This window comes from Camelus dromedarius, chromosome 10 (assembly GCF_036321535.1).
Source record: "Camelus dromedarius isolate mCamDro1 chromosome 10, mCamDro1.pat, whole genome shotgun sequence".
NCBI lineage: Eukaryota > Metazoa > Chordata > Mammalia > Artiodactyla > Camelidae > Camelus > Camelus dromedarius.
This window is the reverse complement of record NC_087445.1, coordinates 57,571,034-57,595,629: the sequence shown is the minus strand read 5'-3', so window position 1 is coordinate 57,595,629 and position 24,596 is coordinate 57,571,034. Positions and strand designations below refer to the sequence as shown.

The 24,596-nt window shown below is 43.9% G+C and overlaps 1 protein-coding gene across 1 annotated transcript in view; it reads left to right on the top strand.

Moving 5' to 3' along the window:
- Nucleotides 1-5,282: 5,282 nt before the first annotated feature.
- Nucleotides 5,283-24,596, top strand: part of PTPN3 (protein tyrosine phosphatase non-receptor type 3) — a 131,193-nt gene continuing 111,879 nt past the window's right edge. The window contains exon 1 of the mRNA XM_031450162.2: nt 5,283-5,473. Coding sequence (XP_031306022.1) covers nt 5,425-5,473 — 49 coding nt within the window. The 5' untranslated portion in view covers nt 5,283-5,424. The remainder of the gene's footprint in view (nt 5,474-24,596) is intronic.

Genomic DNA, 24,596 nt, shown 5'->3' with positions numbered 1-24,596 from the left:
CTCTGTCTCATTACTTATCTAACAACCATCATTATCACCATCCTCACAGCCACAATAACTGCCACTTATTAAGTCCTTACTAAGTGCTAGACACCTTGAAAAATACTTTCCTAGCGTTTTTTCATTTAATATTCACAGCAGCCCTGTGAAGCAGGCACTATCACTACCTCCACCATACTGATGAGGAAGAAGAGATTACGGAGGTTATACCCAAGGTCACAAACTTGGAAGTGATGGAGTCATATGAACCCAGACGATGCACCTGCAGATCCCATGGTCTTCCTACTATGGCTCCTGATTTATTCTCCTACTAAAGATTTCCTATGATGATAATAACAAAAATAATAATAGTATCTCATTACTACTTACATCAAAACTAATTCCAGAAGGAGTAAAGGCTTAAACGTAAGAAGATGAAACTTGAGGATTAGAAGAGCTGCTGGTGCCAGACAAGATGGATAAAGCCCACAGGAACCTTCTTCCCTCTCATCTCTTACTACAACTAAAAACTATGTGCAAGATATAAACAGCAACTAACTACCTGAGGGCTGTGAAAGGTAAACAGAAGAGATAGATAGAGAAAGGGAGTGAAAACTGGGAGCAGTAACCCGTCCAGGGATAAGCTCCCCAGATGTGACCTGAAGACAAGCCCCAGTCATGCAACTGTGCGGTGGCAGGGCAGGGCAGGCAGCTGAAATTCCAATAGGAACTCTGTCTCTCCGACCAAGATAATTGGGGAAAGAGGCCCCTGCAGTCCCAAAAGTCTGTAAGGAACCCCTGTTTCCTTTTTCTCTTGCTCCTTTGCCCTGAGGGTTGCTCCCAGTCCTGGATCTGTGCTGTAGCCGCAAGGATACAGACAAGTAAAATCCTAAGTGAAACCCCATCTTTCTCCAGTACCATATGATGGCACTTATATGTGGAATCTAAATAAGTGATACAAATTAACTTATTTACAGAACAGAAACAGACTCACAGACACAGAAAACAAACTTATGGTTACCAAAGGGGAAAAGGAGAGGTGCAGATGGAGGGATAAATTAGGAGTTTGGGATTAACATATACACAGTACTATATATAAAATAAACAACAAGGACCTACTGTATAGCACAGGGAACTATACTTAATATCTTGTAATAATCCTAATGGAAAAGAATCTGGAAAAAATATATATATACAAAACGAAATCATTTTGTTGTACATCTGAAACTAACACAACATTGTAAATCAACTATACTTCAATTTAAAAAAATCTTTTTGAGCAGAGGATCAGGAAAGAGTCCTGTATGAACTGGATCACAGAGAGGAATCCTGGAGAGGAAAGAGCCAGAAAAAGGAAACTTCTAATTCTGTACATAAACCTACACAAGGCCCAGGCTTACCTCTGCTGCTCTTCTGCCACTGTATTAGTCTTCATATAGGAAAAATATGGGAAATTTTCTTATGACTTTCATGGGTGTGTGGGATGGGTATTACATGGGCTGTTCACTTTCTGCTATATACTTCTGTATTTTAATTTTTACAAGGTCCATGTACTATTATGTAATCAGGAAATAGTACTGGGTTTTTCTGTTCTCACTGCTTAACATGTCTTTCTTCAGCAGTAACCCAGATCTCTCAGTTTCCCTGTGGTTGACACTTACGAACTTTAGAACCCAGGTGATTCCAGCACTGTTCATATACCAGGCCTACAGCTCCATCCATCTCACCACCTCCCCCAGTTCTTGCCTCACTTCTGGCAGTGGGTGGCCACTACCTACTCCACATCAAGGAGCCAACAAATCACAGTTCTCATGTTAGACCTGGCCCCTCTCCTCCATTAACTGACCTCTCCATTACTGCTTTTGGGGGGTGGGGGAAAGACTTTCATTATTTTAATTTCCCTCTCATTTGAATTATGGAGAAAACAGGAATTTACTCCACTTATGAGAAGGAAGAACACTGGACTTAATGTCAAAGATCCAGATTTAAACCATAGCTCGCTCTCTCTTTTAGCAGCTGTGTGACCCTGGACAGCTTATTTTATTCTCTAGGCCTCAGTTTCTCTGTCTGTAAAATGGTTTGACAGGGGAGAGAGAAAAGAGAGAAAGAAAGAAAGAGAGAGAGAGAGAGAGAGAGAAAGAAAAGAAAGAAAGAAAGAAAAGAAAGAAAGAAAGAAAGAAAGAAAGAAAGAAAGAAAGAAAGAAAGAAAGAAAGAAAGAAAGAAAGAAAGAGAAAGAAAGAAAGGGAGGGAGGGAGGAAGGAAGAGAAAGGAAGGAAGAGAAAGGAAAGAAAGAGAGAAAGAGAAAGGAAGGAAGGAAATAGACTTGCAAAGAGTAATATTTCACCTTCTCCGTCCACTAAGGAAAATTCTGTATTTGCTTCCTTGGGCTCTCCCTCTGCCTCTCCCTTCAACCCACTACCCTCCACCCTCAGTGTGCTAAGGATGGTTCTGTCTTCACCAGATTTTTTCCCAGATCCATATGATGCAGATAAAGTAATATTTAGATTTGTATATAAAAAGACAGATTGCTACTGGACTAGAAGAAGGAGATGAGAAAAAAGGAGAAAGAGAAAGAGAGAAAACTAAAACAGGAAACGATTGAAAATGTTTATCTTTTTCAAAAGACTATGCTAGCTCAGTTTAAGAGATTTTGGGTGGGAGCTTGGACTGGGAAAAGAGCAAAGCTGGGTGTGAGACAGACGAACGGATTACAGATAATGGATGGATAGACAGGTGGATGGGTGGATAGATAGATGATAGATAGATAGATAGATAGATAGATAGATAGATAGATAGGTAGGTAGATAGATAGATAGATAGGAAGGACAAATAGGAAGAGAAGGGGAAGAGAGAGAATAAGAAAAGAGAAGATGAAAGGAGAGGAGGAAATTTGCTCTGTGTAATGAGCATACTCTCTTTCAGGCATTTTTGAGAAACAGAAGTAAAAGTTCAAATTATTTCATGATGCCAGGTTGATGTTTCTCAGCTTGCAGTGGTACCTAGGAGATACTGTTAAGTAACCCTGGCTTTATATGGGCCACACGGAGATAACCCTACAATCTCCCACTGAGGTGGAGAAGGTCCCATGAGATCATAGATACAAAATTATAATTGTTTAACTATTAAGTTTCCCTTGGCTTGTCACTTGAATCTTAGTTCAGATCAGCACCAAATAGCCTGGATAACAGGGAAGCTGTAGAACTGTAAAGCCTTTGCTTGGGTCTTTGAGAAAGGCACAGGTGGCACCTTAGACATCCTTCCAATCAGCCAGCACCGCTATACCGGCTTAAATGGTACATGCCTCTCTGAGCCTGCATCTCGCTTTAGAGCCAAGCTCCTTGTCTCTGCCTTTCTCACCAGACTGTGAACATCTTAAGTGAGGGATACAGTCCACTCACCTCTATATTCCCCACCGCAGAGAGACTGAAACATGTCAGGCAAAATAACTAGACTTGAGGCATTAACATTCTCTGTCTCTCTGTTACACACACACACACACACACACACACACACACACACACACACACGGGTATTTGTACCCATGGCTCCTCCCCGAGCCTAAACAGCTAAGACATTTCACCTTTACTGTTTCAAAGAAGGACAGCCAGAGCAAAACAGAGTATAAAAATAGTTAACTTGTAACTTTTGACCTTCAAAGGCTGAGCTCCTGGCAAAATTAATAGATTTGGATGAATACTTGCTGAGCTAATTCTTCCTCCCCACCCCCGTCCCACCCTCTGACCCAGAGGAAGTAAAATTCACCTGTTCTAGAGGAGAGCGTTGGAGAGAAGAGCAAGACACTTAGATGATGCTGAGTGTCCCTGATTGCCCCTCACCCTGGGGGATGTGTGTGTGGTCAGGGACGTGAGATGCACCTGATCCTGGGGTAGAGGGGACCTTTGCCTCACACCAGGTGATACCTGAGGAGCTGGGGGAAATGGTCTCCTCTCCCCACACCCATACAGTGCATGGTAGGAGAGAGAAGATGCGGAATAAAAATGACATAGTCCCAGAGGGCCTGAGACAGCCCTCTGACATTCCCCCCAGTCTTCAGAGTGGCTCAGGAGAGCCCCCACATGTCTCCCGCACTTACCAGGAGGACAGAGAAGCCAGCTGAAAGAAAGTCAGCAGTGCTACAGATGCCTCAGGATCAGGATTTTAAAAAAATAAGCTAGCAACAAATGCTACTATTTACCAAATGTTGGGAGACCAGATGGGCCACACACTTAAACAGCAGTCAGAGTAAGAAGACCCCAGAAGACCATATGCCTCTACCATCTCCATCACATACACACGCACACATACACGCACATACACACACACACACACACATACATACATGCTCGCACCTTTCAATGGCTTGAACTTATATACAACTACAGCAAAAAAAAAAGGGGGGGGGGAGTGGGAGGAACCCCTGAATTGGCTGAGAAGATCTAGAATTGACAAGTTTCTACCACCAGGAGGAATAAGAGTCCGAGAGAGTTTAACTGAAGTTATATAAAAATAAAGCTACCTTTATTTTGCAGATCTGAATTTGCCCCCAAATTCATTCTCACTACAAGTGTTTGTTGATTGAATGAATAAATGAATTGTGTTGTCAGGGGCAGAAATTCTGCTGCAGTACTACACTCTAGATAGAGTAGTCTTGGCTACTCTCCAAGGAAGATGGTAATTACTAACTAGAGTACTGCTTTCTAGTCCTTGCTTGGCGCTTATTATCAGTAGTTCCTTGAGTAACTTGCAAGGCTATTTGGGACTCAGTTTTCTTAGCTGTAAAATGGGCATAATGATACCTTCCTTGCTCTCCTTATAATGTCATTGTGAAAACAAAATGAGATAACACATGTGAAGTTACTTTATATGGATTATAATAAGGGCACGTGGATCACTCCCATCTCATGATCCAAGAAGCAAAAGAAAAGTAACTGAGCTCAAGGACCAGAGTTCTGTAGTATCCCTCTTCTCAACCAAAATGTTTTTCCAGAACTGGCAAGGAACAGCAACGAAGTTTTCCCTGGAGTCACATCAGTGCTAACTGATCAGGACCGCACTCTCAATAATCAGCAGAGCACACTACATCAGGAAGAAATTCTCAGGGCACAAAACCGATTTATTTTCATTGGGAAATAGTCTCTATGACACAACAACAAATTAAGCTCTGGGTGACTATTCCCGTAAAACACGTCCTGTGCTTAGCACTAGTATAGCGTGCAGAGACCTGGTAAAGAATCAGTTAAACCTCTGACATATTCAGTGCGGCTCAAAGACCTGTTTCACAGGTTTCCCCAGAGGAAAACAGTCATGTTCCATTATACTTTGGAAGCTGATCGAGGCAGGATTTTTGAGACAAGTTCTGGGGTTTACAAGACAGATTTTAGCTTTTCTAAATCACTTTTGAAGTGCCATTGGAAGGATTACGGCATTCAAGCCTCGCCAGCATCATGGTGGAGCAGGAGGGATTAACGGCACACGGGCATACGCCGGAAAACTGTAAGTTGCCTTTTTTTAAAAAGCATTTAAAGAAATGGTGAAAATATTGCAGTGTTTACATTCACGCCCATTTTGAAGTGAAAGCAATTGTTAAGCCGGTAAAATCAGAGGGATATTGAAACTGAATTTCCTTTCTTTTATTATAATAGGGCTCTCCTACCAAAAGGGGCGTCATTGTCCAGAAACTCTGTTTTAAAAGAAGTTGTAGAATTGCCAGAAGAGCCTCAAAAAAAAAAAAAAAAAAAAAAAAGAACAAGGGAGTTAATAGTGGAATGTGAATAATGTTTGTAGTTATGCTGCTTGAACTGCATTTCTCTGATGGCAAGTAGGGATGTTCTCAATAAGAACAGTGTGGTTTGGGGGCTAATTCAGACATCTGCATAAACCATCTTCAGTCTCAGTGCCTGAATGACTTCTGTGCCTCAACTCAAGATAAACAGAAGGGATTTTGAGGTTCAGGCAGTATATTTTCAGAAGGCTTGCCTACAAATGAACTTTGGTGGAAATAAAAAACTGAACAAGACCGAAGCAAGCCAAGCGTCAGCGAGATCCCTGGGAGGAACAGGTCACAGCCCGCCGATGCCATAGGTGTGCCAGGAAGTGGTCTGGGGCACTCAGCTAACCCTCCCCATGCTGAAGGCCATTCCAAAAGCAGAGAGTCAGAGAGAAGAGATAACATGAGGGTGGAGTATAAATGTCATGTTTTCAAGACATTTTGCCAGGAGAGAGAAAGAAAGAAAAGGAAACCCAGAAAGTAATGACCGGATCAGGCCTGCCCAGTGACATGTTCAGCTGTGGTACAAGGCGGGACATTTGCAGAGGAAATGCTCTCATGGGGCAGGAATCCATTTGGTTAGGAGACTGCCAATGTTGGACAATTCTGTTTGGGAAGTCAACCTGCAACACCTTTTCTTGTGAAGTATGAGGAGGTGAGAAGGAGGTTGGGGAACCCTCTTTTTAACCTAACCCCCTCCCCTTTCACTAGAATTTTTCATCAAGACCTTTTGTTCTTTTCTTGCTGAAGTTGCTGTCTGAACCCTTAAGCTCCCCTTGATTGCTTGGAAAACATTGTTTTTTGCAGAATACTATGTACTTGTGTGCATTAACGCTTCCTTAATCTTTCTAGAACAGTGATCTCTCAGAACTACTGAATGTGCTAGGACCTTGGAGTCTTGGGGTCCCGCCAAGGTCTTGGGGCAGCAGGGATAGGGGACACCCTGCATTCTGGGCTGTGCCCCGCTCTGCACTCAGCCCTCTCCCCTCAACTCGCTCCCCTCAAATCATACCGGGATTCCACCTGTGAGTTCATATGAAAAAAAGAGTTTCCATTGCTTAAAACAAACCAAAAAAGGTGGAGGGGTCGAATATCACTAAGACATTCAGCCTTTTCATTTGACAAAGAAGGGAATTATGAGTCAGTTAAAGGCAAACCAGCAACAGAAGCCGGGTCTATGGACAACCAGTTCCGCCACACTGGTCTTCCTGTCCCTTTGTCCAAAGGAGTTGGGAGGGTCTTCTTCACCTCACCCACCCTCATCTCCACTTAGCCCATCTCTCATGTTCAAACCCTTACCACATGACACCACATCTCCCTATAAAAGTGAATAGAATCCCTCTGTAGTCAATCCAATTCCACAGACATGTATTGGGCACATTTCTGTGCAGCCCTGTACCAGGTACTGGAGATTGACAGGTGAATAAGACACAGTCCTTGCTCCCAGACATGTATACGGCCTGTTATAATTAAAGGTATCTTATAATTATATTACAATACAAATTCTTTCGAATATATTGTATTACAGAAACAAAAGAGAAAGGGGAAGAAAACATTTTAGCAATTCTTCAAAACATTAAACAGAATTACCTTATGACCCAGTAATTCTACTCCTAGGTACATACCCAAAAGAACTGACAACAGATACTCGAGCAAATACACATAGGTGCTGGCACTCATCGCAACAGCCAAAAGGTGGAAACAATCCAAATGTCCATCAACAGATGAATGCATAAACAAATTGTGGTATATCCATACAATAGAATATTATTCAAACATAGAAAGGCATGAATTTCTAATATAGCACTGTCACCATGCAAATGAACCTCAAAAATATTGTATAATATAAAAAAAGCTAGACAAAGGTCATATAGTATATGATTCCATCCAATATTCCAGACAATGACTCTAGATGTACCAAATATCCAGAAGAGATAAATCCAGGGAGACAGAAAGTAGACTGGTGGTTGCCTGGGGATAGGGGGAAGGACAACAGGGGAGTGACTCCTTAATGTGTACCGTGTTTCCTTGTGGGGTGATGAAAATGTCCTGAAACTAGATCACAGTGACAGTTGCACAATGTTGTAAATGTACTACATGCCACTGACTTGTTTAGTTTAAAATGGTTAATTTTTTATGTGACTAAGTGGAGGGTTCTTAAAAGGCTGTGAAAAAGCCAGGAAGCAAGCTTATAGGATCAACGGAGGATCAGCTCACATAAGCCTAGAATGTCTGTGGACTTTATCCTGGGAGAAGTGGAATAGCCAGTGAGGATTTTTAAGTAGGAGGATGACTTGCTCAGATCTATGTTTTCAACTGGATGTTTTGAGTGGAGGGCTGCCAACACTAGGGAAGGTCTGGACTCATGGCAACTAGACACGTGCAGTCTGCTGGCTCAGTGAGAGATCATAAAGAATGTACTAGGATATAAAAATACCTGCCTGATCATGTTTCAGTTAAGTAATCATAATCATCTTCCACTAAATTTGAAGTCAGAAATATAACTGGGATGAAAATTATTAGCCACAATTCTCTGAGAATCCATTTTTAACACAGTTCAGGCCAATATTTTTGCACATTCTACCAGCTCTGGCACCCAACAGAGCTCTCAAAGCAAAATTAACCTGCTTCCCCTTTCTCTGATGATTACTTATAAAGACTTGTCTTTGAGCATATACTTCACTTAGAAAGAAAACTTGGTTTTGATGACAGCAAACTGCAGTCCAAAAATAGGCTTAGGAAAGGGGCTACAATCCAACATTATTACATTTATTTCCTCAGTCTCAATGTTGGCCACTTCAGCCCATCAAGAAATCCCACACACTGTAATTTCCTTAAAGTTGCCAATGGGATTACTTTACGCAGAGAATAAAGATTTGAATGGAACCAGAACAAAAATCCTATCTGCTCCATACTCATCTAAGGAACAAGTGCAACGTAATCTAGCAGAACCATACAGAATCTATCAAACCAAATTTTGATAAAGCTGGGAATTCAAAAGATCTCTGCCTTGTAGTCAGTGTATCTGCCAGTCAGCTTCCCCTTGACTTTCGTTCCGAGGGAAACCCCAAGACTGAGGAGTTTCCTGGACTCACGATTTTCAGCACTAAAACCAGAACATGTGGGTACCTAGCTTTCACTTCCACCAAAACCTCCAAAATTCCATCTTGGATTGCAGGATCAGTTGCATTTGGAAAGCAAACAAGTAACAGTAGCAGTGAAGAGGAGAGAGGAAAAGGAAAAGGAAAAGGAAGAGGAAAAGGAAAATGCATTCAAAGAGCAAGAATGCATTTCTCACGCATCCTCAGACTCACAACTTCAAACCTGTGTACCATGACAAGGATGTAGCTTTCAGGCCGGCTGCAAGAGAAGGTTTTTTCACCTTCCAAATTATTCACTCAACAAACACCTACTGAGGTCCTACCATTGACCAGGCTTAGGATCAAGTGTCGGGATCCAGAGATGAAGATGTGCTAGTCTGGTCCTGGGAGGTGCTCACGGGCTAGAGGTCAAGTAGAGAAGATGAAGTGGGTGATCGACCAAGTCTTCAGAGCATAATTAATAATCAGAGCTCCCAGCTTCCAAGAGCCAGACCCTTATACACATTATCTGTCATTCTCACAACTACACCTCAAGGTAGATATTATTGTCCCCATTTTAAAGATAAAAACTAAAATAAAAACTGAAGCTCCAAGAGGCGGAACTTACCCAAAACCACCCAGCTAGCAGTGACATGGGCAGGCAGATTTTGAGTGAGGTGCTCTTGATTCCAAAGACTCTGCCTAGTCTCCTCTTCCCAGATCCCTTTCAGTGTGATCAGGGTTAAGATCAAGGTTGTTCAGAATCTACCCCAGCTTGTCTTAGCCTTTCGTCAGAGAGTACTGTATCTGCATTCTGTATTAACAGCAAAATTACCGTATTTTAAACATTGATGCTAATCACAGAGACAGGGTGGAGGAAAGCTAGATATTTCTGTTTAACTAGCAGACAATTGGAAACTGCTATTAGAGGCTAGACCAAGATGGCCTAGGGAGAAGAAAACATCAGGCTTCATGAGACTGGATTTGGCACTGATTTTCTTGGATAAGGTACAAGCAACGAAAGGAAAACACAGACAAATTGGACTTCATCAAAATGAAAAGCTTTTGTGCATTAAAAGGACACTATTAACAGTAAAAAGGCAACCAAAAGAATAGGAGAAAATATTTGCAAATTACATATCTGATAAGATATTACATATCTTAATATCCCAAATATATAAAGAACTACTGACACTCAAGGACAAAAAAAAAAAAAAACTTGATTCAAAAATGGACCAAGTACTAGAATAGCTATTTCTCCAAAGAAGATATATGATTGGTAAAGAAGCACATGAAAAGATGCTCAACATCACTGATCATTAGGGAAATGAAAATCAAAACCACAGTGGGATACCACTTCACATCCATCAGGATGGCTATTGTTTAAAAAAAAAACCACAGAAAATAACAAGTGTTGACAATGATATGGAGCAACTGGAACCCTTGTGCACTATTGGTGGGAAAGTAAAATGGAGCAGCCACTACGGAAAACAGCCTGGCATGTCCTCAAAAAATTAAAAATGGAATTACCATATGATCCAGCAAGACGACTTCTGGCCATATAACCCTCAAAGAAGGGATTTCTTATTCAGTTGGTCTGGGATGGAGCCTGAGAACTGGCATTTCTAATACGTTCCCAGGTGACACTGCTGCTGCCAGTTCAAAGACCGTAACTTGAGAACCACTTCGAGACGCAGCTAGACCTGACAGCCCTTCTTCCTCCTTCACCTGTGACAAGAGACAGACGGCGGCATCTCTCCCAGGTGGAGGCCCTGAGTGCAATTCTGAGGACTCAGATTCTTAGAAAACTCAGGGGATGGAGGAGAAGGAACCTCCACACCAGAAAACCACCACCAGCACACAGCCCATCTCCCTCACAGTGATGGGGGGCCAGGGATTGGACCATATCTACCACCATCATAAGCTTACCAGACATTTCTAAAGTCAAAGAGAAGGCAGCCAAGAATCACCAAATAATCGCCAGTACTAGAGAACAAGAGCATCAATGCCAAGAAAGAGAATCAATTCATAAGGAAGTGGAATTGATCAAATGAAAAGATGCTAAAATAGGTATAATTAATACCCTCAGATAGACGCCAGAGACACACATCCACACATGTAAGAAAGAAGAAGGGGAAGAGGAGGGGAAGAAAAAAAGGGGGAGAAGAGATTGTTATAAACACACACACACAGACACACACAGACATGCACATTGATTTGTTTTTAGGCATTACATGTAGTATACAGAAATTTTCCAATATTAACAGCACAGCTCAGTAAATTTTTACACTTGTATGTATCTTGAAATCACCACCTAGATCAAACCCTGCAGAAGGCTCCCTTCCCTGTTAGTAGCCCCCAAAGATAATCATTATTCTGCCTTTCAGCACTATAGATCTGTTTTGACTGCTTTTGAATCTCATACAAATAAAATCAGCAGTTACGTACTTGTTTGTGTCTGGCTTCTTTCGCTCAACTTTATGTCTATGAGATTCATTCTCCTTATTGTGTGTAGCAGTAGTTTGTCCTTTTTCATTGATGTATAGTAGTCCATTATAGGAGTATACATACATATCACAATTTATTTTTTCACTCTTGTTAGTGGACATTTGGGTTGTTTCCATTTTGACTAATAAATGATATGGCTAAGAATGTTCTTATAACATATCTTTTGATGAACATAGATACTCATTTGTCTTGAGTATATATCAAGTGGCATTATTTGTCTTGAGTATATATCGAGTGGCAACATTTACTTATGTTTAACTTTAGTAAATGCTGTCAACTAGTTTTCCAAAATGGCTGTACCCACCCTCTGTATATGAGAATTCCAACTGCTCTATATCCTGGCCAGGATTAGATTTATTAGTTCTTTTTTGCATTATGACTGGGGCGGGGGTGGGGGGAGTAGGGAGGAAATGGTGGATCATGTGGTTTTAATTTATATTAGCCTAGCAAATAGTGATATTGAGCACCCTTTCATATGCTAATATTCAGATATCCTCCTTTGTGAAGCAATCATTACAGTCTTTAGCTTATTTTCTTAATTGGACTGCATGTCTTTTTCTTATTGATTTGCGAGAGTTCTTTATATATGCTGGGTGTGAATGCTTTGACAGATATATGTGTATTGCTAATGTTCTCTACCAGTCTGTGGCTTGCCTTCTCACTCTCTTAATGGTGCCTTTTGATGGATGGAATTGTTCATAGTAAGTTAATACATCAAGCTTTTCTCTTATGGTTTATACTTTTTGTATCCTATTTAAATTTTTTTTGCTTACCCCAAGATTATGAAGATATCCTGTCATGTTTCCTTTTAGAATCATTATCATTTTATCTTCCACATTTATATCTATGGTCCATCATGAATGCTTGTATATGGTGTGAAGGGTCATTCCCTTCTTCTTTTTCTTTCATTTTTTTATGAATATCCAGTTGACCGAGCACCATTTACTGAAAAGTTGATGCTTTCTCCATTGACTCGCACTATAACATTCATCATAAATTAAGGGTGGAGGGAGGGCTGCTGAACTCTATTTCATTGGTCTGTTTGTCCATGTATCACACTGTCTTGATTTCTGTAGCTTCATAGTAAGTTCACATCTGGTATTGAAAATCCTCATCTCTGTTCATCTTCTACAATGTTGCCTTAGCCATTCTAGGTTTTTTGATCCCATACAAATTTTAAAATAAATCTGCCAATATCCACTTTAAAAAAACTTCTTGGAGTTTTTATTGAGTTTGCATTAAATCTGTAGATCAACATAAGAGAAATTTATATCTTATCCACATTGTGCCTTCCAATCCATGATCATGGTTTATCCCTCACTTTACTTTATTCTCCTTTAATTTCTCTCAGCAATGTTTCATGGTTGTCATCACGCTGGTCTTCGAAATCTTTTATTAGATTTATTCCTAGATACTTTGTGCTTTCTGTTGTTATTGTGAATGGTGTTCTGAAATTTTTATTTTCTGGATGTTTGTTGCTAGCATATAGAAGTACAAATTTGTACATTGACCTCGTACTCAGCTCCCTTGCTAAATTTACTTACTTAGTGCTCTATAGATTGTACTAGATTTTCTTCCTGTTCAAACATATCATCTGTGAATAATAATGCTTTATTTCTTCTTTTCCAATATTCATACCTTTCTAAAAGCCGGCGTAATGAAGTATCATTTACATGCAATAAAATTCACCAATTTTAAGGGTACAATTTAATGAGTTTTGGCAAATGCATACAGTCCCAACATAACCATCACCACAATCAAGATACATAATATTTCCATCCCCCAAAGATTCTTCTCAGTGCCCATTTGCAGAAAGGACTGGGGAGAAAAAAGTCACATTGCTAGTCATATTGCTAGACTGAGTTAATTAGCATGGGGTTACAGAAAACGGGGCAGCTAGACTCTCTGGAAGGAAAGCAGGAGGTGAAGCTTCTCCACAAAGCTGTTCCTCAATCTTTTTTGCACACAAAATCAGTAGGAGGACTCTCTTAAAATCCTACTGCCTGGACTCAACCCCCAGAGATTCTGATTTACTTCCTCTATGGTGGAGTCCAGGCATTGGGTATCTTTTAAAAGCCGCTCAAGGTGATTCCCATGATCGATCAAGGCTGAGAGTAGTTATTTTGTAGGGGAAGGTAGCTTTTTTTAAACTGTAAAAGCTATAGCAACTGTCACTAAAGGGAATTACCTACAAGGAAAAAAATCGCACCTAATCCTACTGCCTTTGCAGAGCAAATATTGTCAGTGCTTTGTCCACAGGAAGACACATTTTTTGCAAAACTCTATGCATTGTGGTCATGCAATTTTCCTTTTACTTTTTTAGTTACCATTATCATAAACTTCTTGCTTATACCCCTACATAGGGAGGCAGTTTAGGGTAGAGATTCTAAGCATGGGCTTTGGAGTTAGATGAACCTGGGTTAAAATCTCAGATTTTTCACTTAAATACTAGGGCTCTCCAGCAAACTCCATAACATATTTGAACTTCAGAAGCTCTAGCTTTAAAATAGGAATAATGGTCCCTACTTCTTAGGTACCTACCTCACAGGTTCATTCTGGGGACTGATGTTTGTGAAGTCGTAACAGCAAAACACCTGGCAGGCACACTTCAGGCTTTCAGTTACGGTAGCTGTTAATATCATTGAAATAAGTAGGATTGTCCACTGAAAGGAATGACATTCTAGGGCACTAAATGTCAACAGATCAAGGGATTGGGAGAAGAAGGGACCTCATTCATACTCACCACCAAGGATTCAGGAGGGCTGGGGGAGTGGCTTATAGAAGATGGCTGTGTGTGTGCGTGTGTAAGTGGATGTGCATGTGTGTCCATCCTAAAGTCCTGTGTGGGGTGGAGTTACCACAGTCAAACCTAAATCTGAGAGTAGAAGAATTCAAGATGACCCCTGGATCACCTATTTCAATGCCAACACCATGACCACAAGAGCCATAAGGAATGGAATGTACAGGCCAATTGAGCAAATTCTCTTGTTTTCTCTCCATGAGGCTGAAAAACCAGGCTGACTCCAAGGAGGACTAAGGGAATATCTCTGGGGGTCTTGGACTCATCACAGAAGGTCAGGTGCTGAGGATGGAGGAAAAGCATTCTTGTGTCAGGTGGAGTGAGAGTATCAGGCCATCTGACTCTTTAAAACAATAATAATAATAATATAAATTGATAGAGAAGTGCTATTCCAAGCACTTTCATTAACTAAATTAAATCATTTCATCCTCACAACAATCCTATGCAGTAGGTGTTATTATCCCCATTTTACAGATGAGGAAACTGAGGCACAGAGCAGTTAAGTAAACTCACCCAAGATCACACAGAAAATGGTAAGAGTCAGAATTGAAAACCCAGGGACCATGTTCTCAACCACCACTGTACCCCAAGCAGATGAAGTGAGTCATATTAGTTATAATTAAATTTAAATAGTCTTTGTGAAGATACCATATCATATTTGCTCAACCATTCCCCTTTTATTTAGCATTTCCCACTCCTAGCTGTAGCAAACATCTTCACGCATATAGCTTTTCACGTCTGTTGAATTATCTCAGGATTCTTTCCCGTGAATGGCGTTACTGGGTCCAAGGAGATAAACAGTGTTATGGTTGTTGCCACATACTATTGGAGCGTTTACCGAACAGGCTGCACCAGTTGACAAGAGTCAGTAGCAGAGTACCACTTTCACTGCCACCTCAAGCAGCATGGGTAGAATTATTTGTATAAATAAAGAAACATTTATAAAACATTTTTTAAAATTTTATAGCCACAACAGTTGGAAATGTACAGAATCAGGCTTGCTGGCCAGCTACGCTTCTGGGAGTTTTCCTTTATTCAAGGCCTCTCCATTCACCTTACCTGAAGTTGAACCATTATCCTCCAACAGGCCAGGTCCTGGACTCCCAAAGCATCTGGAACTTTGGAAGGTGAGGGGAACATACGTTTGGCCTTTCATCTACAGCACTAAATGCTACCCCAGTTTGGCTGGGATTTCTTTCCCACTATACCAGCTGGCCCTCCTGCGTGAACTGGAATGACATTTAAGCCAGGCGAGCTGTCCCCCTCGTCACTGAAACCAGTGCTTCTCAGACTTAACTGTATCTACAAAGCACCCGGAGATCTTGTTAAACTAAAGATTCTGATTCAGTAGGTCTAGGGCCGGGCCTGATGGAACAAACTCCCAGGTGCTGTTAATACTGCAGATCCTAGGAACCTAAATTAAATTATTTAAACTCCTTAAATCAGACAGCAAATCAAACCGAGGCAGTCCCATCAGAACCTTCTAATTTCATCTCTGCTTCTGACAGCCTCCAAGTCCTTAGTCTAGTCGAGCCCTCTCTGAGCCTCAGTTTCCCCATCTGTACAAGGAAAGAATGAGACTGGTGACTCTAAGTCCCTTCTGTGGTTTTTGTTTCCATCCTGGACATCTTTAGCCCATTCATATTCTCACATATTTATTCAACAAACAACATTTTAACTCAAAGGATGGGGCACAGGCACCTTTTGAACACGAGAAATGTAAGAATGAACAATTTAGACATAGTTGCTGCTTTTGTGGGAGCTCAAGTCTCATGAGGAAGACGAGGAAATTGGAGTTGGAAACAGAATGAGACGTGTCCCGGTAGGAAAAGTGCAAGTTGCTATGGGATAGCAAATGGATCTCACCCAGACTGATGAGGATCAGAGGAGACTTCCCGAAGGCAACCATCCCTAAGCTGAGCCCTGAAGGATGAGAGGTGGGATCCAGGTGAAGCTGAGCAAGGGGAGTGGACTGTGGTCCAGGCCCAGGAGAAGGCGTGGCAAAGGCCCAGGGCAAGAAAGAGCACCGGGCTTTTGTGAAGCTGGGAGAGGTTCGTGTAGGCAGAGCGTGGAGGAGAAGTGGTGAGAGAGGAGCAGGAGGGATGGTAGGGTCCAGAGGGTCGAGGGCCTGCAGCGCCATGGACATGGACATTTTCCTAAAGGGCATGGCAAGCCCCTGGAACACTTAAAGAAGGGGTGGATTTTAGGAAGATGGCTTTTGCTCCAGTGTGAAGACTGGACAAAAGGGGACAAGCTCAAATATGAGGAAACCAGGAAACAGACTGGCAAGAGTTCAAGCGAGAGATGACAAAAGCCTGGACTAGGACGCAGCAGTGGGAGATGGTGGCTTTGGATGTACCAAGGCAGAGACAAGAGGTACAAGTGACAGGTCTTGGCTGAAGGTGGAGGATGAGGAGTTGGAAAAGCACAGAAATCTTTGTGGCTTACAAACCAACATTCATTTCTGGTGCATGGGTCTGTGAGTCAGCTGAGCTCAACCTATCATAGCTGGGCTCAGCAGCAGGCCCTAGGTCAAGCTCAGGTCTACCCAACGAGTCTCCCATTCTGGGACCCAGGCTGAAGGAGCTGTGGCTATCTGTGGCCTGCTCTTCCTGTGACAGATGGCAGGAGCACTGGGGAAGCAGAAACACAGGTGCCTCCCAGCACAGAGCCACCAGCGCCTCACGAGGAAGGGCCACATGGTCATTCCTTCATTCAAAGCAAGACCTGTGGACAAGCCCAAAGTGAACGAGGTGCAGAAGTATACTCTGCTTCAAGATGGAAAGGAAGGGAGAGTATGTGCTAAACAATAAGACAGCCTACCACAGGGAATTCAGCACAACCCCTGGATAGATGGTGGAGTCATTTACTGAAATAAGGAACACATAAGGAGGGGGACTATGTTTTTGGTTAGGAATGCAGAAAGAAATGGATTCCACCCACATTGAATGGAGTTACCAGTGAGATGCTCAAGCAGAGATGTCAATGAGGCAGCTGGATAAATGGTCCACAGCTCAGGAGAGAGACAGGGGCTCAAGACTTGCATTTGTGAGTCACCAGCGCGGGGTTGGCCGTGAGAAGGGATGAGATCATCCAAGGAGAATCTGCAGTTAGAAACAGGGCAGAACCCTCGGGAACTTCAAGGAATGTTCTTGGAAGAGAGGCCCACGAAGGAGACTGAGGTGAAGCCAAACACAGAACAAAAACGTCGAGTTCTGAAAAGAGGGAGCGGGCGAGAGTACCAAACACCAGAAAAGTCCAGAGGGTCTGAGCACAGGGAACTGTGTCGCTCATGCTGGGCTATCAGAAGCTAGACCCTCAGACAGCAAATGGAGGAGTTAATTCAACAACCAGCCTCCTGCCTCTACCTCTGGAACAAGGCAGGAGACATCCACTGCTCTCTCAAAGTAGATTCACGTAAGCTTTTTATCAAAGTACAACATACGCATGGAAAGATGCACAAATTTTAAGTGCACGTAAGTGTACGGCTCAGTGTATTTCCCCAAGATAAGCGCACCGTGTACCCAACACCCCAGCAGTGCCCCAAAGCCCTCCCCTTGTCCCCTTCACGAAACCCCTTCCACACCCCAATTTTGAAAAGAAGCCGGTGTCATGTGCGACCAGCTGGGAACCTTGCTGAAACTGAGGCTCCCAAGTTTCAAACTCAGAGCTTCCTGTGCTCACTGCTCCCCCACCCCATCCTCCCTCCAGAGGGCTCTCTCTTTCCCTGATTCATTGCTCCTCCTCTCCGTTCATCATCCATTCAGCACATTTGAGTTGAGGGCCTGGGTGTCACACACTCCTCCATGGGGCAGAGAGAGAATCTAAAGGTGAGTAACCCCAGGCCTCGTGCTTCAAAAGACAGACATGTCAACAGGCAATTACCAGACCCTGTGATGCTGTGGTAATAGAGGTGGTGCTGTGTGTGTGGGTGTCGAGGGTGTACATGCAGGTGCACTCAGGGGGAAAAGCATGTCGGAAACAATTGAAATTGTGGAGGCAGGATCAACAGGACTTCTAAGTCTTTGCTGGGGTGGAACGGGACTGGCTTTAGCTTTATGTCATGGACTTTCGTAGCTGCCCTTCATTGCTCACCACTTGGATCAAGCACAGGCAGCCTCCTTCCAATCTAACCAATCGCACCACTGACAGTTCTGTGACTGGACAGTAGAGGGCGTTAAAATACTGTGCTTGATACAAACTGCCATGGCTTCTATAATCTAAAAGGAAACATTTTCATAAAGGCTCTGCAAGAAAATGAGGAAAGAGATGAAACCCAGAGAGGGGAAGAGATGTGCCCAGGATCACACAGCTGCTCAGTAGCAGAACAAACCCATTCTCCCAGGCCCATGCAATTTACTCTTTGATGTTCTAAATTTTCCAAAACTTGCAATTTGTATAATTTAAGGATGCTTCCAGAAACATTATTCTTTTTCCTTTTTTTTTTTTTGCCATGATGTAGAGGTATATTTCAGTTTATAAACCTATTCCAAATATAATGTATATTTGCTTTCTCTTTCTTCCTAAATCTGAAAATGGTGTCAAATTCCCTGGGGAAGTATAGTGGTTCAGTGCACACCCATGCTCTGTAATAAGTCTGGGTTTGACTTGTAAGCTCTGCCTTCTTCTTGGTATGACCCCAGATGCGTTTCTTAACTGCTTCCAGTGTCTCCATCCTACTCTGTCAAATGGGGCCATGATCACACACATGCCACAAGAAGCTGTTGTCAGGGTTAACTGAATGCAAATGAAGTGCTCTGAACAATTCCTGGCAAGGAGCGATGGCTCCATCAACACGGGCTCTTACTCTCAATCTCCTGGCTGAGCAGCGCTGGTCAGCCACTCCGTGCTGTGTCTGGGTGGGTGAGGAGCCCAGCCATGTGTCCTCTAGCCTGTGCAATCAACAGGCTTGTTTGGTTTCAAGTCCTCATTCTTCCCTGTTGTTATGGGCTGTGTGACCATGAGCAAGTCCCTTCACTGCCCTGGGCCACAGTTTCCTCATTCCTCAAACAGGACTGATAATATCACTATGATGATGATGATGATGATGATGATGATGATGATGATGATGATGATGTCTCCTAGTGCAGCAAAAACTCCTTTTAGGTCAATTCAACAAATATTTTCTGATGCCCTACTATGTCCTAGGCCTAGTGTGGGGTCCTGGGGAGAAAGAGAATCAGTCAAAGCCATGTACTTGAGGATCTAGTAGTGAAGCGGGCTAGAAAGGCTGGTGATCATACAAATTTACCAGAGACTATGGTGAATACAAGAGAAGGAGCACTAGTTAGAGGGTTCCAGGAAGTCTTCCTGGAGGTGGTGAAATCTCAGCTGGCTTTTGAAGAATGAATAGGAGCTTGCCAGGCTCATCTTCCTTTAAAGTCAATGGTGATAGTTTGTGGAATCAGGAGTCCTAAATGGGGGGTCTCTAGTACATATCATTCTAAGCTTTTCTTTTGTCTTAACCTCATGGACCTCAGGCCCAATACTCCAAGCAGTCTCCCTCTTTTTTTCCCTTCCTTCTGAGGGAGGCAGCAAGCTGGTGAATTAAACCTGCTTTAGAAGAAAAGAAGCTCAAACCACAGCAGTTTGGAAAAGGTGGGAGGCCCCCGCCCACACAGATCACCTGGAGGCAGGTCACCCTGACTAGCACCTGTCCCAGGGGAGCATCCCACAGCTCCATCTCTGCCTTCCAGTAGAGAAGCAATGAAGATCCCAGCCTCTGTTCCTCCTCCAGGCAGCCACACAAGACATTGCCATTCACATCTTCGTGATTCTATCTCTGCCTGAATTGTTCTTTCTCATCCTCTCCCTGCCCACCCAAATTCCACGTCACCTCCGGGAGGCTTCTGTTGCCTGCCACCCCGGCAGAGTGGTCCCCCTCGCACTTCCAACGTGACCCAGAGGGACATCATCATCACCCTGTATTCTAGGCTCTCCATCCCATTAAGCAGTGAGCTCTCTGCAGGCAGGTACTGTGTCTCAGTCACTTTCTGTACCCACAGCTCCTGGCACAGAGCGGGACTCAGAGCACCTTGCTCGGTAAATGTTTGCTGAATTGAATCGGACTGAACTGAACTGAAATCGTCCCAGATTCCTGACTCTTTCCAGTCAGTGTTTTTGGTTGTCTTGGCAGGAAGCAGAGGGCACCCTCAAAGAGGTAACTGAAGAGCATGTAATGAACAAAGTATTTAGAAGTCTGGGTAAAGTGAAAGGAAATTAAGATGGTGAAGCACCCAGAGACCGGGTTACTGCCCCTAGGCCTGAAGAATGGAGGAAGGGAGCTGGTGTAGAACTTGGCCAGAGAGGCAGCCAGCAGAGAAAGGCCACCCGACGGGAGCAGTGGATGCAGCCACTGCCAAACCACAGCATGGGGGGGTCACCTCCCACTCATCTCCTGCTGTCACCGCACCCCCATTGGTTGAACCCAAACGGAAGCCAGAGAAGAAAGGAGCCAGGGCGGGTACAGGCCACAGAAGGCAGCTTCCCTGGGCATGGAACAGAGTGAATAAAAGCAAAGAGCGGATCGGGATGGGGAAATGGGGGATACCCAGTACAACTGGTTTTTCCCAAAATATCCTCCACATTGCATCAGCATCAGAATCACTTCAGGAGCTTATTTCTGAAGCAGATTCCTAGGCTCCAGCCCAGACCTACTAAATCAAAATACCGATCGATGGGGCCTGGGGACCTGCATTCTCAGGAAGTTCCCTCTCACCACCCAAGGCAATTATGGAAATCACCCAAGGACCTCTGAAAAGTATGGGATTATGGGAAGCTTGCACTTGGTTCATTCAGAATGTGAACCTACAGAGTCACCCCAGGTATGGGGTCTCCTGATGCTGGTTCTCTATCCACGACTCCCAAGGCCCAGGACGCCTAATTCATTCATTCCCCCAGCATCACTGAGGATGTGCTAACGTCTGGGCCCCATGGAGGGTTCTAGCAACACAAAGGTGAACCAGGATGGTTCCCACCTGAACATCCTAGAGGCATGCCGTGTAGGGATTCTTCTGGGGGCTCCAAAAACATGTCTACCAGCTGGGGATGACTCCTCAGTGCTTCTGCAAGCACTGGCCCAAATAATCACCATCACACACATGACACCCAAATATACCTCTCTCCTGAGTTTGGGTGTGTAGCTGCCTAGAAAACATACATATGGAGGCCCCACAATCCCCCCCGGTCCCCATGGCTTAAAGGGACTCATCTTCTAACCCCCGACCAAGGCTCCCAACCTCAAGGAGAGGTGCCATCAGCCACCCTGTTGTTTAAGCAGAAACCGGGCACCATTTACAACACCTCTCCCTCCCCACCCCACCTCCAGTTCCCAGGTCTATCCATTCGTTCAGCCTCCTAACTCTCCACCTCTTCCCTTCTCTAAGCTTCACCCAGCACCTCAGGTCATTTTCATTTTCCCCCTTTATTACCCAATGACCCAACAAGTGTCCTCGTCCTTCCCAAGTCATTGTTGCCAGAGGGATCTTGCAAATATGTCAGATCCGAACGTGTCACTCCCCTGCTTAAAATCATCGATGCTCCTTGGTGCCCTGGGGACCTAGTCCAGACTCCTTACTAGTACACAAGGCTCTTCACATCAGGCCAAGCTTGAGTTTCGACCTCATTCCCACACTTCCCACCCCCTCCCCGCCCCTCACACCCTCATCGTAGATTTTAAGCTCATGCACTTGCTCACCTTCTCCCTAGAACGTTCTCCCCCTGCTATACCTGGTCAATTCCTCTTCGCCTAGCAAAGGCATCTCAAGGGTCATTTTATCCTTAAAGTCTTCTCTGACCCACCAGACTGGATGAGTCTGCACTCCCTCAGTATCTTGCTCTCATTTCTGATCGATTTTATCTCACCAGCTGGGAGTAGTCTGTCAGTCTCTTCCATTAGTCTGCAACCTTTCTAAGGACAAGGACCAGTTGTGCCTAATTTGCCTTTGTATCCCAGTGCCTGACAGAGTGCCTTCCAGTCACCACGAGTGGGTGGATAGGGAGGTAGACAGATACACTGAATTAGTAGTAGTCTCTTGCATGGAAAAAGATCTTCCAAGAGAAGACCTGGGGCCAGCTGGTTTCTGACAGGCATTTCATCCAGCTCCACAACCAGTGGAGTGTACCGTGCACTATACCAGGCTCTGTGCCAGCACAACAATCTAGAACAATGTCTCCCGTCGAGGACTCTTGATAGTAGAGGAGACATTGTCTTAGTGAAGCTTTTTCAAGCTGCAAGGAAAAGATATACTCAGGTTTCTCAGATGCTAATGAAAGAGCTAGATTAAGATACTTTCTGCATAGAAGAGTTTCTGGTATGGAAGTAAGGAAGTATGAGAGCCCCCCCCACCCTCCCCCCTCCCGGCAGCAGCCCAGTCCCTCTGGAACAATGCCTCCAAAGCGGGGAGGTCACGTAGATGTCATGGAGCTTAGAATGAAAGTGCTTTGTGTCAGTCAGCTTTTGTCCCAGTAATGCTGGATAATAAGCCACCCCCCAAAACTCAGTCTCTTAAAACAACAACTTGTTTGCAGTTTGGTTCTACTTCACGATTTTCTCACTACTCTGGGACCAGCAGTGCACCTGGGGCCATCTTTTTATGGCAGGAACAGAAGTTCAAGAGGGACCAGTTCAACCACACGAGCCTGCTGCACGCCTCTAACTGCATCACGTCTGCTAACCTCCCATTGGCCAAAGCAAGTCACATGGTCCAGCCCAAAGTTCAGCAGGGAGAAGTCCAGCTACTTCTAGTGGAAGGAACTTCAGGGTCCCGTGAAAGAGCTTGGGTGCAGAGGGGAGGGAAGAATGGGGATCGATGCAATCTATACAACCCACCACACTCCGCATTTTTCAGAGTAGAGTTCATCTTAAAAAGAGACATTAATGACTTCATTTTTTTGTCCTCTCACATATAAGCTCACATAAAATCAAGGACTTTGCTCTATCCCCAGAACCTAGAAGAGTGCATGGCAGACAGTTGGTGCCACTCAATTTGTTGAATGACCGAATGTCTCTTGCTGTCTCCTCCTCACATTCTCACTTCCCAAGAGATGGCGTCTGAGGAGATAGGTTTGTCACCATCAAAGACTGTGTAGGGTGCAGACTAAGGAGCCTTGGATTTTATTCTGTGAGTAAGCCTCAGGGAGCCGTTGTATGATTTTGAACAGGGGAGTAACATGTTCAGACCTGTGCTTTAGCAAGATTAACCTGTTACCAGATTCCAAGAAAAAACTGAGAAGAAACTGGGAGGCTAATTGGGAGGCTATTTATAGGAGCCCTGGTGAGAGATAAGGAAGTCCTGAAGTGGAAGGTGGACTTAAGGATGTCCCCTGGGACACCTCTACTGTGGAGGTAGAATGGAGAGAACGTGTCATTTTCTTAGATGACAAGACATTGAGGTGTTGAGGCTGGCAGCCCAGGCAATGGGCAGATGGTCAATGGATAAGAAACAGGCTTGTGGGATGGGGTTTATCTACTAGTTTGGGACGTGTTGAGTTTGAAGCGCTTGTGGGACATCCAGCTAGAGGTATCTAATAGGCACCAGAAATTCAGAACTGGCCTTCGGAAGATATTTCTCATGAATAGCTTAATCTATTCATTTATATCAAATATCACATTTACATATAATACGTCCGTAAACTCTTCTAAACCTGCTGGGTACCCCCACCAGCTACAGATCAGGTAGGCAAGCAGCTTGTGGCGAGTTGTTTGGCTTTCAAAAGTCTCAGCATGGAGAGGAAACTTGCAGAGGACGGCAGCAGGACATCAGAGTCAGAGAGAGACATGACCACTGCCAGGCATAAGCACCTTTCTTCCTCTAGAATGTTAAACCCCACCAAAGACAGCCCCTGACTTTCACACAATCAATAAATATTTATTAGTTCCTTTTCCATGCCAGGCACTGTGCTCAGGGCCAGAGACACCAGGATAAATACGGAAAAATCCCTGCCCTCGAGGTGGGGGAAGGGGCAGAGACTTCCAGACTTAGGTAAACGCCACCAAGTGACACAGGACCTTGGATAAATGTTCAGTGGGTGTTAGTAACAGGGGCTGGTTGATTCTGTCTGACTAGAGGGTGGAAGATAGTAACAGACACCAAAGTTCAGGAAAGGTCCAGGTGAGTGGGGATGAACAATGACAAAGAACATTCCAGATACAGAGCATAGCTTGAGCCAGGGCTAGTGACAGAAGTGAACAGAAGTGACAGGAGACTGCATTAGCCTTTTGGAAGGGCTGACACTTGGGGGCAGCAGGAGGGGAAGGCCAGGGGCCAGGGGAAGGAGAGACCAACATGATTCAGGACTCAGGGTGCACAGCTTTGAACCCCAGGTGGAGGAATTAGAAGTGTAGCCAGGATTTCCTGTCCTTGAAACACTTTAAATAGGGGTTCCAAAAGTCTGGCTTTCCCTTCCTTAGGAGAACAAGAGAATGCACAATGAATCCTGATTGATTATCTAAAAATAGAT